At 36.0% G+C, this 16,998-nt stretch overlaps 1 protein-coding gene and 1 pseudogene across 1 annotated transcript; one reads left to right on the top strand and one right to left on the bottom strand.

Annotated features, from left to right (window-relative positions):
* Nucleotides 1-1,246: 1,246 nt before the first annotated feature.
* LOC113671048 (uncharacterized) lies at nucleotides 1,247-16,871 on the bottom strand. Its single transcript, XM_027187255.2, has 12 exons — nucleotides 16,636-16,871; nucleotides 16,124-16,285; nucleotides 11,095-11,231; nucleotides 9,871-9,970; nucleotides 8,621-8,713; nucleotides 7,128-7,382; nucleotides 6,387-6,572; nucleotides 5,451-5,656; nucleotides 4,838-4,940; nucleotides 2,821-2,999; nucleotides 2,416-2,641; nucleotides 1,247-1,995 (listed from the first exon to the last, which is right to left on the bottom strand). The coding sequence occupies exons 1-12, from the start codon at nucleotides 16,640-16,642 to the stop codon at nucleotides 1,928-1,930; spliced, it is 1,722 nt and encodes a 573-aa protein (XP_027043056.2). The 5' UTR covers nucleotides 16,643-16,871; the 3' UTR covers nucleotides 1,247-1,927.
* On the top strand, nucleotides 13,349-14,471 carry LOC149045015 (uncharacterized; annotated as a pseudogene).
* Nucleotides 16,872-16,998: the final 127 nt, after the last annotated feature.

The raw sequence follows: 16,998 nt of genomic DNA, 5'->3' as shown, positions 1-16,998 counted from the left end.
TCTAGGAATTATCTTTTAAAATTTGTCTTTATTTTCGAATGCAATCTGGTACAGGTCGGTACATGTAGTTGTGAAAATTAAATTTAAACTTAAGTTTATTTTTCTTTCATTATTTCTTGCAAATAAATTTATTTATTGATTGATTTATAATTTTATTCGTGTATCCTTCTTTTACCATTTCTGCTTCTTCTCGCTTATCAATTTATTTAATCATCAATTCGTTTATTTATTTTGAGAGAGATATTAGAGCCGACGCTCCTCGGGTGAGAAAGAAAACGAAGGTGTAGTTATATCGTTAATAACTTACAAAAAATTCAAAACGTGATTTCTCATCAGAAGCCAGATTTTTGCAGGTAACCATACGATTTCGAAAGCAATTTGAAATATCTAATCAAAGGAGTATATAACCAAGTTTCAAAGCCAACGAGTGCAATTTGTAGTCTTTGAAAAATTTTATTAAAAAATTCATACACTCGAAATCATATGGTTACCAGTACAGTGTATGCACCATGCTCGTGGCTACACACCAAAGCTTGAATTTATTGATATACGGTTTGTGGTTGTCTCTATCTCAGCTAACCCGTTCCATGAGGAAACACCTACCCCGCCTCTAACTCAACAACAACTAAACTGGTTAGGGTTTATGTTGGGCTAGGGGAGGGGAAGGTGCACAGTTCCCTCGCTTCCGTTTTACCTTAGGGGGGAGGGCACGGTTACACGTGGGCTAAGAAATTGACATTACTCTAAACGTTGTTTATAACATAGGAAATGTTCCAAACCTTGCTTGCCTACTGTGGCTCCTGGTTTTAATGTTGAGATTGGAAAGCTAACGGTTTTAAGAAATAGGGCCTCCAAAAGGGGATTGAATTGAAATGGAAAGGAGATAGACAGAACAGCGCGCTTTGGAACCACGATAACACGACTGAAATCACGAAAACTCCAAATGAACCTGACGAGCATATGAATGTGATTCTTGTAGTGCTTATTTTACAATACAAAATTCTAATTGTGCCCAGTTTTTCAAAGGATGGATAACGCTATCCAACAGATAAATGACTATCCTCCATTGGATAAGTGTTCAAAAAAATATATTGCGCTATCCGCTGGATAGAGATTTATCCAGAGGAAAGCGTTATCCAACGCTTCGAAGAACGTTCGATCCAACGGGGCCAGCAGACCTTTTCCGTTTTGGGGAAGCGAAGATCAGAATTTGTAAAACGCTATCGCGGAGAAAATTAACTTAGAATTCGAAGGGTACCAAACGTTTTATTCTGAAACTCAAAATCTTTAAGGAAAGTATATCGTATATCGAAATTTACTACGCTAAATCTGGGTTTATCATCAAATAAATTCCAGACTCGTTCTTTACAGAGCTCTTCATAGCATATATGTTGAAGAACAATTTTTGAAAACTGGTATTATCACCCCAACGATAACTTAAAACCCTAACAGTCTGCCAGCAAAACTATTATTACAGTTTTTGCGCAATTATTGTAAAAAGCACTTTCCCATTCACCTGATTTTAAACTTAAGCCTGAGTGAAACTGCTGTAAACATATTGTTTATCTGCTATGACAGACTGCAAGCAGTGACAGATAGTCTCTGCAAGAGTTTTAAATAAGCTTAATTTATCCCCAGAAGCTACCCAGAACCTAGCCACTTCAAAACTACCAAAAAGCTTATGTTAAAGACCTGAATATTTGGCTTTTCCGTGACTGGAACAGCGAAAGCCCATATCGTCTTCACTTTATAATAACAAATTCTGCTTAAACAACAATAAACTTTTTCCAGCAACAAGTAAGGATTTAACTTTAAAAAGCACACATTTGGCGATACGATCATTTTGAGACGTAGCTTAACAGTTATGGTACTGAATGTGAAAAGTAATATATGTACAAGCGTTGAACATCACAGTGGCGGGCCCCAATCAGTCTTCCAAAGAGGAGAAGTCCTCTCCTTCCCACAGAGCATTCACTTCCCGCTGCACTCGGCGATCTGATAAAGAAAAATCCATAAAATTAACGTGATGGCTGCATCTCACACAGTCTGAACAGATTTACGGTCGTAAAAACGTTAGTTTTAATCGTAAGGCAAGAATAAACTAGTTTGTGTTGAAATGACTGAGGTTGTATCGAAACGACTTTCTACGTGTTTCAAGTTGATCATGTTGATGTGGCGAATCGACCGGACTTCATCTAAACTAGACTGTCAGTTCCACAGTGTGAAAATTAAGATTCTTAAAGGTAAAACTATACATCCTTTAGAAAGATAAAGTTAGTTTTCATGAGGTAATGAAAAGTCATTCAGGCATCTTAACGTATTCTTTAGTCTTAGGTACGGATTTGCAAGTGCACTTTGGTCCATAACTCTCAGCTAGTCTGAAAATTCGCTTGTCATTTTGTCTTTTTTACTCACATATCTCATCAAATGCCTCCACGATTTCTCCAAGTGCTTCCAGCCGTTCATCTAAGTCTTGCATCTCTTTGGTGTAGATGTCAAATTTTTGATTCTTTTCGGCTCTGGCTTGTTTGCTCTCGGAATAAGACTCCTCATATTTCTTCAACTTCTCGACGATTTCATCAACGACAACTTTCAAGGCAATCTTAGCCTTAGCTTTCCTTTCTGCTTTCAGAGATGTGATCTGAAATAAAAGAAAAGACATTGAAAGAAAGAACTCCGTGTAGTCAAGAATTGTTACTTACGAAGCTCATTCAATCGTTATTAAAGCCTTAAAATACTGCTCTTGTTGCTCCACTGAAAATTATGTTCTACACGTGTAGCTAAAGGGTAGTTTTAAGTAGAAATGAAAGTCTAACCCACCGTATCTTTGAGGAATTTAATGTTCTTATCGCAATCTTCAATGTGTTGTTGGCATTCAACAGCAGCTGCTGCCGTCGCATCTCGCAGTCGTCTGTGAGCCATAATGTCCAGTTTGTGCAGCTCATGCTCTTCTTTCTTTTTGCTTTCCACAGAAGCATCCATTAATTTACTGGATCCATCTAACGAAAAAAAAAGGGAACAGAAAGATCTCGTGACTTGTCTCAGTAAAGTTCTGCTGCTGTAAGCCAAAATTCTGTTTCTGTTTCCTTTTCGTCTCGTCTTTAAAAGAAAATCTAGCCTTAGTTGATTCAAACAATAGATAAGAGCAGTTTTCAATGGGTATCGATCGTGATTCTGGATTGCTTTGGTTTTGCTTTACTTCGCTCTGTGATTGGTCCAAAAAACTCGCACCACAATCTCAACCAATCAAATGGAAAACAAAAACCAATCTCAGCTTGGTCACTCGCGTTTTCCCGCTCGTCAAGCAGGTTGCCCCTTTTACTTTGAGTTCCCATCGGTTAATAATGGTAATTGAACTGAGTGGAGTGCAATTTGGGCTGAAATCATACGCGTGATTCCAAAATTGAACGAGCGCGCAGCGCGAGTTCGATTTGAAATCAAAAGTATGATTTCAGACCAAAATTGCACAACACGAGGTTCAATTACCACTTTATTACATCCATTTTGAAATCGCCCAAATACAGGACTTGGTCAGTTCAAATATTTTATTAATACAATACTGAGCTGGTTTGAAATTAAATTCATCCATTTTTTGGGAGGAAAAAATAAGAGTTTTGGAAACAAAAGTTGCAAAATTTGCCATATGATACTCCATGTCTTTCATCTTTCTGCAATATGATTGGTTACTTTAAACAAGCCTTGAAGTCTGATTGATTGTTTTGTTTTTAGTGTAGCCTCCTCACTGGCTAGGGAAAAGATGCGATTTAAAGCAAAAAATGGTGCAATTTGTGAATAAATCGCACCAATTAGAGCCAATCAGATTACAGGGACCATCAGTGATTTCAAAATGGGTGTAATAAATGATGATGTTTAACCTTTGTTTCTGATTAGTTGTTGTGATTACCTTAGTTTTGGTTTTTTGACAGTCAATTGAAACTACTCTCACTCCAAGATAAATTCGTTTGATACAAAGAGGTTTAGAGCAGTTTTCAATCAAGTCTCCGAATACCATAATCAGAGTAATCACAACGGCAAATCAGAACAAAGGTTAATATCATCACAAGCCAATGAGGGCTCAAGAAAAACAGGCGAACTACTAAAAGCGCGGGAAAACGTTGGTGACTAAGTCACCATTTGTTATAGCAGGTAATTTAATGTTAACAACTGAGTTGAAAACGCAAATTAGTCACCGTAAAGGGTAAAAAAGCTGACGTTTCGAGCGTAAGCCCTTCGTCAGAGCGATTGAACGAAGGGCTAACGCTCGAAACGTCAATTTTTTTACCCTTTATGGTGGCTAATTTACGTTTTCAACTCAGTTGTTAACACTAAATTACCTGCTATACTCTCCCACCGACGCAGCACCACAGTTTCTTCAGAAACTTACCCCCTTTACACGATTTGTTATAGTTTGGCATTTGATTGGTTGGTAGAGTGGCCCAATTTTCCCGACCAATCACAAAACGAAGTAAAGCAAAACCAAAGCGAGATTACTTGGGACCCTTAAATGGGAACTGCTCTATCAAGTTATTTCTAGGATAATTAGTAAGTTGTCTGATTGCTTAGGTTTAGGGTTTGGTTAGGCAACAATAATATCAAAGAATTAACTGATTTTTTTTTCATAATAATCAATTAAGTTCAGAAGTAGGGTTTAGCGTAAATACTGTTCTTAATGGTGTGAGCAGCTTTGTACCAATATTGACTCGGTAGGAAAAAAGTAGAAATTATTCCATGGTAAATTCACGACACAAAACAAACTAACCGCAGCACATGATGCTTCCTGTATCATGGAATTACTTTGAATCATAGTCATTCAGATTGGGAGCCACTGTACTCATACCTCTAAATTCTTCCATAACATGGAGAGCAGCCTGGCACCTGTCTTGTAACTCTTGTATTTGCTGACGCCACTTCTCCAACTCTTTTTCGGCTCCCATTGCTGTCTGATTGACGAAGAAAATAATTATTAGCAATCTACTGTGAGAATTAACAATCGCCAAGCGATACACAGGTCTTAGAAAACACTGTGAAGTTGATTACTCTTTCAACCACTTAATTGCCCTACATATCCTTGGAAAACAGGTTGTTCCGAAATAGGAAGACATGTTGAAGTTAATTAATCTCCCAACCACGTATATACCTATATCTTTTTTTCTAAGTTCAAAGATAGATATGTTTACATTTGGCAAGTGTAACATATAAGAAGTTGTAAGCTTAGCAAATATGCCACTTAACCCTTTACACCCTAACACCAGTACACAAACTCTCCATACTGTTCTCTTTACTTTTCCTTTGGTGCCAACAAGGAGAATTTGCTTAACAATCAGTATCTTCTTTAGTTAGTGATCATTTACTTTATTCTTCTTACTTCAATATGTGATTCAGGGGTGTTATTGTTGGGAGAAAATAGTTGCTACTCACTCTTAGGGATTGAAGGGTTAATGTTAACTTACTGAGTCTGCTCTCTTCTGGGTATTGTTTTCCTTCTCTCTTTCTTCCTCCAACTTTTGCTCATTTTCCTTGAGAGCATTCAACCGTTTCTGCAGTTCTTCTTGTTCTTTTCTATTCTGCTGTAATTTTTGGCACAAGTTCTGGTCTCTCTGTGTGTACTTTTTGAGGGCAATCTCAGCAGACTCACGTAGGGTGTCAAGGCTTTCAGCTTTAATTTTCAAAAGAAAGTAATGTTACATTTGTTTTTTGTAATTTTGGGCTGGATTACGATATTAATCATCCATTAAGAAAACAAGTTAAGCAACTTATTTACCAACTAAATGATCAATTATTAGCTGTAATGAATGATTGAATCAATGAATGAATAATTGACTGACTGACTGGCTTACTCACTGACTGACTGACTCACTAACTGATTGATAAGCTGACTTACTGACTGACTGGCTGATTGGCTAACTGGCTGATAGGCAGAATTACCAACTGACTGACTGGCTGTCTGACTAACTGAATTATTTGCTCTGATGAAGGGCAAATAATTGCTCTAAATGTCAGCTTTGAAACTCTTGACAGTGGTCAATTTATATTATCAACTCAGTTCATAAAAGCAAAATGACTTTTTGCCTGACTGACCAAATTTGCTGTCTGAGTGAATGACTTACCATCTGACTGATTGAATGACTGACGAAGTGGCTGACAAATGGAGGACTAAGTGGCTGGCTGACTCACTGACTGACTGACTAAATACCTGGTTGGCTTCTTGGCCATCTGACTGACTGATTGACTGACAGTCTGACCTGCAGACAGACTAGCAGGCTGGTTTGCTGAATGGTAGCAAATATGTATGGATTACTGATTGAAGGATTCCCAAATCAGAGTGCTTTGGGAATGAAAAGTTTACATTAGTGGTTGATTGCTTGAAAGATTTGCTAATGATGTACCTATCTTAGCCACATCAGCTTCACAGTTGTCACTCATTAATTTCAGCTCCTCAATTTCTCTGTTAATTTCTTGTTCAAGTTCTTCACTTTTGTTGAGAAACTTCTGCAAAGTCTGTGCCTCCTCTGTCTTCTTCTGTCTCTCTAGTACTTTTTTGACATCTTCCTTTCCTTTTGTCATGGCTTGTTCTGCAATGTAACAGGTGCTGCATTTAGAGCTAAAGTATATTTAATATAATGCTCAAGTACTATCAACTGTGTGAAACATGTAATGTAATGGTATACAAACAGGTTGTGAAGTAATTGTCTACAATTCTCTATTCTTCTTAGTCATGACGATGCTGATCTATAAATAGAATATTAAATACTGAACCAGAAATTTGTTCTAGACCATTCTAGACATTAAGCTTGAGTGGTTCTTACTAGGTAAGTTATCAATAAAGCTGTTTTGTAGACCAAAAGTGGTTAGTACAAAAGTTGATAAAAGACCAAGTGTATTCCTTTATCAACTCACCGGACAAGTTCAAATTTCATAAATTATTAGCTTGCCAATAAAGAGATGCATGCTTTTGGTTTATGCATTACTTTATGCAGGTTAATGACCCCAAAAAACAATTTGGTAGTGGTAATCAATTCTTAATATATCCATGAAAATAATAATAATACAATAATAATCATAATGATAAAACTGTAGAGGATTCCTCCAAAATGGTTCTAGATTTAATGATTTATTTTTTCATTTACCAAGTAAAGTAACTCCTTCCTCTCTCTTGTCAACAGCTCTGTCCATCTCTGTCTTTTTAAGGAGATCATATCTCTCCCTTTCACATCTTTTGAAGTCTGCCAAGGCCTCCACAGTATCATCTGAAAGCTCAAACTTATCTGCCACTCCATGACAGGCCTCCAGAAGAACAGCAAAACAGGATCCCAGCAATTCTGTTACTGCATTCAGGGAAGTTGAATTCTTTGCAGCATAATCAATGGCACCCAAAAGTTTTTCTTTGTAACAAAACCAAACAGCCATTTGAGAAAAGGAAATGCAGAAATACCACAAGTTGCAATCTTATGAGTACATTCCTTTATGGAGAAAAGTTTCAAATTTACTAAACTTGATTTTCTCTAGTTTCAGTGAGAAGAAAGCCTAGAGATGGATGTGGTTAATATTTCAGATTATCTGGGAAACTTGTGCCCTTGGTACTTGACAGGACCCCTGGCACTGGTTGCCCACATAATCACAGTAATCTACCTGCTGTTAAAAACATTTGGACTTTCCACCTAAATCACTTTTTTGTGTATGCTATCAATAACACTGTTTCTATTAGACAGTTCTGTTTCTAATCACAACAGTTACAATTTCCTCAAATGTGAATGGTGCATTAGCTACTTTATTTTTCGTTATTCTGTAAAGTTGTAATTGGACAGTTAGCTGTAATCAGACACCTGTAATTGGATAGCAGAAGCAGCCAATCATACTAAGTCCACTCTGCTAAATCCACCAATCACAATAACCATAGCAACATTAACTTATCCTAAAAAAATTTACTGGGGCATTTCTGTAATGGAGGGATTTTTTTTACTTTAGACATTTTCTCTACCGGACATGTTTGTCCTAAATGTACCGGTATTTGTTTTTCTGGTTATGATTAATTGGTAACAGGACTTTGTGTCATCCAATTCAGTCTGTAATCATACTTGTGATTGACAAATCAGACTCCTGCTTTGTGGTCATCTGATTTTGTTAATCACTCGTTATGATAACAGACCGAATTGGACTCCACTCGGTCCTATTACCTTTATAAATTTTAAAGAATAACTTGAAATGGCTTCCAAAAGTTGGAGAAAGATCTTTGAGAATAATCCAGAAGGTTTTCTCCAAAGACTCATTTGAGATTGTCTAGGGAGGACTGGCTATCATGAAATGAAATTGTGTTTTTATGATGCGTTAGAAGTCATCTGATGCAAAGATGATTGGTGCAAAATGAATCTTGGCACTAAAATACAATGATTCCTTTTTGCAATATGTTGTAGAAATGTAAAAGGTTTCACTGATAAAGATTTGAACTTCTTTGTGCACAACACTGTACAATAAAGTGAATTGTAGAGGAATGTAGGAATAACATAACACAATTACAGTTGAGATAATTTGAAATCAAATGACTTCGTAAGAATCTTAATCAGAAATCAATATACCATTAATTATACTGAGCACATCTTTTCTCTTATTCAATCATACATACCATTGACCTCTTTTACAATATGATGGAAATCAGCAAAATCTGGATTTGCAAGAATTTCAGAAAGTGTTGTCATGTGTCCCTTGATCTGTTCATCTTTGAGAAAATAACAAAAAAAATTTTTCTTTTGTCATGCTCTGCCTCAGGAAGTTTTGAGCTTCAAGGGAAACAAAATTGGCTGTTTCTGGAGGGGTCTGCAGTCATTAAGTGATTTGTTACATATTAGCTCAATAAAGACACTAGATGATGGAAAGTGACTGAAAACAAGGCAAACATTTTTACTAAATCATGGGTAAGTGTATGAGATTGTAAAATGCTTTGATGCAAAAATTCAGAGCCCCATTTAATCACCCTCTTTTCACATGTTGGTCAACATTGCTGGCATCTTAAACATTGCACTGTTTCTCTCTCTGGTAATAGATTCTGCAATGCTACTTGCCCAGAGACTTTTAAGGAGAAACAGTTTTATTACATGTTATGTGATCCAAAATAACTGAGGTAGGAGCATGCACTGTTAGGGAAAAATTCCAGCTATTCAGTGAACATACATTGCTGACCATGTCTGAGATCAAGATGGCTGAATGATGGCCGGTCAGTTTTGGGTTTTTATGGACTATAAGATGAAGTCAAGGTTAGGAAAAAGTGCTAAAAAATAAAGAATAGCAAGGCATATTTATTCAAGCTTCTTGACTAAATCAGCTAGCTTGGTTGTAAAGGATTTATAATTAAGGAAAAAGATTGCACCTTGGAATTGCCAAACAAATTCATGAATCTTGAGGTGATTTTGTATGTATTGACTGTTTCAGGATGTGTTTGTGACTTCATTGTTGCCTAAACTGCCAGAAAAGTCTCCTTTTCTTAAGTTGGGTTTCCCATAAGTTACAAAACATTTAACTCAAATTTATAAACACAAGCAAGGTGAAAAATCCATTCTGTGTTGTGATTGGTTACCCAAGTGGCTATAAATGAACAATTACTGGGGTTACCAAACACAACACAGCATTTGCTTTGTTTTGCTTCCATGCTGAGCTTAACTTTATGATGAAATACAATCTGGAACTCTCTCCCTCTGAAAAATGACCAGTCCTAAAATCTAGAAAGGATCTCTTCTCACCCAAAACAAATATATGATGATGCATCAAAATGAATAATGATTAAATAATTTAAAAAATATAATAATAACAACAATATTAATAACAAAAATGAGCATCCTACATTTTTAGAATCAATACAAATACATTGATCAAATTTACCAATTTTTGGACGTGACTGCACTTTGTTCCTACTGGCGTCAAGGCCCTCTTGATTACTAAAGTACAAACGCCCCTTGGTGTTTTTAGGGAGCACTTGTGCCTATTAATAAAAGAAAAGTGATTTGTAACCCTATTATACTTTTAACATTTTGGGATTATAAATATTTATTAATTACACGATCTTGTACAACTATTTAAAAATTTGGAAATTAAGGTGGCTCATAGCCCTCTTTTTTTAAATTTATTCTTTTGATGAAGTCATCATCCCACCTTGGCTCATTTTTTCCTTGAAGAATGATATTAGCAAATGCTAAATTACTGCTAGATGAGTAGTGATAATTTTATTTTGATAGAAATGATTACCATAAGAATAGGGCTGCCTGTTCTAAATGGGTGCAAATATAACATGTTACTCAGTCTACCATATGTGAATTTTGATGAACATAGTAATGAGTTGATAAAGATGGTCTGAAAGCATTTTGGAACTTTTAACTGAGATTTAAGAAGGAAAACTCTGAAAGTAAAACATAGAAGTGTAGAGAGACCAAAACAGGTAGAAAAAAATTCAGCTCTGTTTCTAGACTGTGTTTCATTTTGAATGTGGCGATAGCTGATTCTGATTCGATGCTTGCTCTAATTTTTCAGTTGTTGACCAAAAATTAGGTACAAAGAGATTATATAAATCTAAGCCAACACTAAAATGAATCACAAATGTTCAAAAATAATACTCAGAGTAGAAGCATCAGATATTGTTGATAAACTAGCCATAGTTAACTCCAGTAAAAAAATTACAACTATTTATTAGATCATAACAAATGAACAGAGATTCCAACCCTCCCGATTTGATCGGGAGTCTCCCAATTTGATGTCTTGCCTCCTGCTCTCCCGATTTTTACCAAATTCTCCTGATTTATCATAAAATTCTGAAAACTAGGGGAAAATTGCTAATCTTTAGAATTTTTGGCGATCTGTCACTGTGAAACACTCATATTATACTTACTTTCTTCGCGAAGAGCATTATGGTATGTTATAACTCAGGCCGGAATGATGTCAAAATTCAGGAAATGGCACTTGAGAGAACCTAAATTTGCAAAATTTCAAGGGGGCATGCCCCCTGACCCCTCTAGAAGCTTGTGCCTTTGGCACTAATAATTACTCCCTATTTTCCATCACATGGGGTTGGAATCTCTGAATGAAAGCAAGAAACAAAACAGTAAATTCTACCTCTACAATGTCAGTTCTCTCTGATTCAGTTTCCTGGCTGCTGGCATTTGTTTCCAGAGAGCTATTGACCAGTTCAATACTCTCATCACCATTTGCGGCATCATAAAACACCATCTGGCTTTCGATAGTACAGTTCACTAAAATATGACAATTATATCACCAAGATGGTAAAAATAAAGTAGAGTCACTCCATTCTGTTTTTTTTTTCATTAATCTTATCAGTATTTATTTTTAAATATATTTAATATAAAATTTAAATATATTTTAAAGAGTTCAAGTAAAATAAATATAAGTATTAGAAGACGTAAAAGCCATAGGGACAATCTGTGAAATAGTAAATAACCATAGATGTGAATTCAGTTGAACATTATACCTTCAGAAGGAGAAATTGGTTCTGCCATCATACCAAACAGGTCAAAAGTTATACCGTAATGATATACAGTAGTTTGAGTCACATGACATGACATGACATGACTTGACACCCCCCTCTCCCCCCCCCCCCCCCCCCCTAATTACTGTTAAAATTTGTGTTTGAACCAAAACACATGGCTGGTAATCAGTTACTTGGCGACGAGGATTAACTCTAAATTCGTACCGGAATGGCAACCTACGGAAAGATAGTTGAATCCAAAGAATCGGAGGAGTCGTGGGCCCAATATATCGAGCGTTTAGAACAATATTTCCGAGGGAACGACATCGAAGATGCGGGGAAAAAAGCGAGTGAGTCTACTTCAGCCAGCGAGACCCGCGGAGACAACCATTTTTAAAAAGATCGTCGAAACTCTAGAAAAGCACCATTTACCCAGACCAAGTGAGATGGTGGAGCGTTTTAAATTTCACAGCCGTTATCGCAAAGTAGACGAAGGAGTGGCGACGTATGTGGCAGCATCGTGTAAGCTCTCGGGACATTGTAATTACGGCGAAACTCTGTTAGAAATGCTTCGAGATCGTTTAGTCTGTAGTGTAAATAACGAAAAAATTCAGCAGCGATTGCTAGCCGAGCTGGATTTGACTCTCAAGAAGGCCGAAGAGATTGCCTTAGCGATAGAATTGGCTTCTGTTATGGGAAAATTCACTGATTTTTCCGTGTGTTTGTTTGGAAGATATTTACGCATAAACTTTTCATGTTTTACCATTTCCGATTTATTCAAGTTCTTTTGCTCTAGTTAAAAAAAAAAATAGGAAAGCCGCGGTAGTTTTGAATTACCAACTATGACAATTTGCTTGTTACTTTGCCTTCATCATACACCTGTATGTCAGTACTTTGATGACCATTACTGTTGAAATTGCGTGTAAATAAAAGTGTTACTGCTCTTCCTGGAAATATACATATAAGTGCTGATGATCTTTGTGGAAAATTGAACATGATCATAGGTATACTTCACAAGGAGTTTGGCCTGCCCTGAATTCATTGCTCGATAACTGGCAGCCTAAGTCACTGCTCACTGGTATCAATCGATCTAAAGGGTTAACAAAAAGTCAGAAACAGCCCATCTCGTCCTGTATGTTCTTAAGGCTCCATGATTGGCCTAACTTGGAAAGTAGCTCCAAGGCCTCCTTTTAGGCTATTTGTTTTAAACCAGGTATTAAAAAAACCAAATTCCTCTTTTTAGCAATGAATGAGTCTCCATTTTCCTGCTAAATTCACCTGCTTTTACCATTTTTTTTAACAGAGTTCCTGGCCATGTCTGCATCAAAGTGAAAAGGTACTAAATGGAATATTCAACTTCATTGAATCTACTTATCAAAATGTCAGTTATGTTCAAACATCAATCATTACAGGCTTACTGATTACACCATGGCTTATGACCCATCATCAATTTCTAATAATTTAATTTGTGTTCCTTTTTTACAGTAGTTACTACATAACTTTCATTGATATTTTCTTACACCTTAAGCTTAAGAATAATAATTTCTATATTTTACTCTCCATATATTTTATATACCTCCTTTTTATACAATGTAATGCGCAAGTGAGCATCTTCTTAAGGAACCTTGTGTATAATGTAAATTTCACAAATTTTTTGTTTTTTAAAACAAACATAATCAGGTTACAGTTGAAGAGAATACAATTTTGAAAAGTATATTACACAAATTCCCCAAAGAAATGAGTATACCATTTTTAAATTTAATTTAATAAACTTGACAGCCTTGGATAGTCTATACTCTATCTCTCTCTCTCTCACTCTAGTGGTTGTAATCCAGTATAATTAAGATACTATACTAATCAATATTTTTTCCTCCTAATTTAAATACTGATCCTGGTAATATTCATAAACTGTCACCAAGAAAGAAGGTAAAATCAGCAAATGAATATTTCACTTTTCACCTCTAAAGATCAAGTTCTCGATTTGCCAAAGTAGATGGCGTTGATCGTAAAAATCATCAACAACCACTCAACTATTGTCAAGGCTAATTCAGGTGATATTCTCTTTGAAAGCACAAAACCATCAACTGACTCACCAAGCAACTCCAACCTGCCAAAGGGTAATGCTATTGAAATCTCACTCAGTCAGCTCAACTTGTGAACCACAAATCAAAGATTGAATGGTAAAGGAACAATCACTATGGGAGATACTTAAACCAAAAGAAGTAACAAAGAGAAATGGAAAGCCAGGCCTTGTTAAAGAGAACTGTGTCACTGACGACCAAACTGGTCATACAATAATCCACTTGTAGGATGACATGATTGAAAAATGCAAAAGCTCAAGCAGTTATTACATCACAGATCTAAGCGTAAAGAACAACAATGGGCACCCACATCTTGGTTCAACAAGTGACACAACAATCAAAGAAATCGACATGTATGTCGACAACCCTCAAGGACCACAGCTGGTTACCAATATACAGAAATTCATCTTTACAGATAAACTGAGTGTTTTCATGACCTGCTAGATCAACAGTTGTAAAAAGAAAATGCCATATACAATTGGATCTCCTGTCTTCACATATGCCCAAGTAATGTGGCACATGCCAGAAAGTCAAAGGTGTGAAAAAGGGTGCTACCACTCAAGTATGTGTTCAAATTTAAGCGAAACAAGTATGGCTTACAGCCTTTACTGATGTGATGGATTATTAATTTACTAGTCAAAGTATACTTATCGATTAATGACACTTCAAATAAAATCAAAGTAGAGGCTCTACTGACAATGGAAAATATAACATTTGGTATTGATTCTGTGTAAAACTTCATCTTGGAAGTTAAAGAGAATGATGAATTAATTATTTGGATTAGCAGACACTATTGTGTTGACTCATGTTCTGTTGCATTAACATCCTTTAGACATTCAAAGCAAAAGGAAATTGTTATGGTTGATAAGAAAAAAAATTATATATTGGCAATGGAAAATATAACATTAGTTTTGGATTTCAAGTAAAAAATTAATCTTGGAAGTTAAAAAATACAATGCCTGAACTGTTCTATTGACTTCTGTACAGTTGATTGACATACAAAGCAAAAGGAAATTGTTATTGTTCACTGTGAAATACATGTTAGTTTGAAAGTCAAGTAATAGAACTACGTGACAAGTTGTAATTCTCCATGTAAAATTCTTGTTTCTTTCTTGGGATCCCATGAAAACAACCCTGGTTCATTTACTGGTTTGAATGTACAAATTATTGTTATTTCTTTGGGTTATTCATTCGCAAGATTATTTATCAGAACATGCCAAGTTCAAGTTTTGTTTAAATAAAAATGTACGTTGTAATATTATGTTTGATCTTTTTAATGATTAATACTCTAAATAACCCTACAGACACTACAAAGAGCTCATTTAATTGCTATAAGTTAGAGCTTTGATGTCCCAGTATCTTTTAGTCCATAGCCTTTAATTTATGAGTTTTTCAATTGATTTCCAGTACAATCTGCGCAGTCTCGTTTCTCAATGGTTATAAAGACATACGAAGGAATGTTTGCTTGCCAGTATAAAAATTCAGGGACAAACCTACCTTTCCCTTCATTATTGACCCCATGTATCTTTGCCAAACAAAAACGAGAAGAAGAGCCTCGAGCTTCTCCCAAACCGACATTTTAGCCCATCGAATTTCGAACGTAGAGAACTTAATAGCGGATCCAGAAAACTCATATATTCTATTACCGGTGTAACGTATAATGCCACAATTACTCCGAGATTGTATTAGAAAGATCAGTTTGTCTTGATCGCGGATTGTAATAACTTAAACTAACTAACTTGACTTAAAGTATCTTTATATTTCTGTACGTCTGAAGTTTACGTTATTTTGCAAATTAAAACAAAGTAAAGATGGTGCACAGTATACTTCTAAAAATTGCATAAAATTTTGTTGTAAACAAAACAAATGAATTACGATCTGTCTGGATTCGTCTTTCCAGAAGGGAATATTTTCCACAAATGGTTTTCATTATGTTACAATCCAAGGGGAAGGTATTGTTTGCACACATATGATCAAATCGATGTTTCATTCAGGGACTGAAGCACACTGCACATAGACTGTTTGCTTTTTAGGTTTACCGATTAGTACTAAACCATGAACATTGACGAAATACGAAGAAGCGTGTTGAGATAATTTCGATTCATGGCGTGACTTTTCTAGACGTCTTTCAATTAAATTCACGCTATTAAATGATCGATGAAAGTTGAAAGTGAACGAAGATAATTCAAAGAGTTAGAAAAAAGATAACTGGTCGGCGCGCTTGACGGTTTGACTGTTTGTCGCTTAAGTGAATGACACGAAGTTGTTTGAAACACGCATCGTAAAAGGAGACGTTCGCTTGGTTAAGCGGTCGATTTTATCAAACTTCGGTGACTTTAGAGGCTATGCTTTGCAAGGTTTTCAAGTTGTGGTTGCAAAGCTCAGGCTTTGAGACGCGAGCTCGATTCAGTAAAATTATTTCCTGCGAAAACACAATCGATTTCACCCTCACATTTTGCCTCTATCCCGGAAGTAAAAAACACTAAATTTTCATGCATTTTAAGTCTGTAGCAAGACGTAAATTGTAATCAAAGTAAAGGTCATAGCTATAAGAAACGAAGGAATCATTTCAACTTACTTTTGCTTTGTCTTCCTTTCTGCTTCTTGGTCTTAAAATGTGGGCAATGGTAAACAGCAGTCTCTATTTGTAATATGACTACAGCAAATTTCGGGGAAGCCCCTCGAACTCCCCTTGCCCAATGCTGTTGTTGTGAGAAATAAAAACCATCTTTAACAGCACCTGTGAATTGATCGATAAAAACTGGCTCTCAGGGAAAAAAACCACAGTTTATTAGCACAAAGTTATTCAATTGATTTTATCTTGTATCCTTAAAAGTATTTTGGGACTATCTCCAACGTTATTGCTCACATAATTTAATATGGATGAAGGTGCAAACTAAATTCTCATAACTTGATTCTTCGAAATCCAAATTTAGGAGTGACAACATAGATCGCAACTGAACTTTAACCAGCCAGTGAATGAACGGGTAAATAATAAGTTTGACTTCGTTTTCTTAATTTCCTTACTCCCATATCGTTTTTTAACAGACGCTAACAATTATTGAACAACTAAGAATATTGTCGCCCTACCACCCATATGTTCGCGTGACGACGCAAACAAACCAATTTGCTCTTGGTTACGTGATAAACTTTGCAGCGCACATTTTTCTTTTAAATTCTGAAGTTATTCGCAACTTGTTTTCTTTATGCGAAGATGAAAGCATGTGTTTCCAATATTATGATGGAGCATGACGAAGAATACTCAGTTTTTTGGCAACATCAGCAGCTTCCGAAGAGTACGAAGAAGCGGCTGATTCTAGCAATATTTTATCTTGGGGGTAGGGGAGGGGGTGAGTGCAGAGGTGGGTTTCAAGGAGACCTAAACGACCTAAATAGAACTTGCATGCAAGATCGACCTGAGCTAGGGACTCAGTTTTCATCGGATTGTTTTGG

This window comes from Pocillopora damicornis, chromosome 5 (genome assembly GCF_964200805.1).
Source record: "Pocillopora damicornis chromosome 5, jaPocDami1.2, whole genome shotgun sequence".
Taxonomy (NCBI): domain Eukaryota; kingdom Metazoa; phylum Cnidaria; class Anthozoa; order Scleractinia; family Pocilloporidae; genus Pocillopora; species Pocillopora damicornis.
Note: the sequence above shows the minus strand (reverse complement) of the source record. Positions and strands in the feature narration are given on the sequence as shown.

Bases quoted from the DNA above. Each gene is read 5' to 3' on its own strand.
- LOC113671048 (XM_027187255.2), bottom strand. The intron at 11,232-16,123 runs GTAAGTTGAAAT...GTCATATTTTAG, and splicing joins GAAAGGAAGACAAAGCAAAA to TGAACTGTACTATCGAAAGC. The intron at 9,971-11,094 runs GTAGAATTTACT...TTTTATTAATAG, and splicing joins AGAGAACTGACATTGTAGAG to GCACAAGTGCTCCCTAAAAA.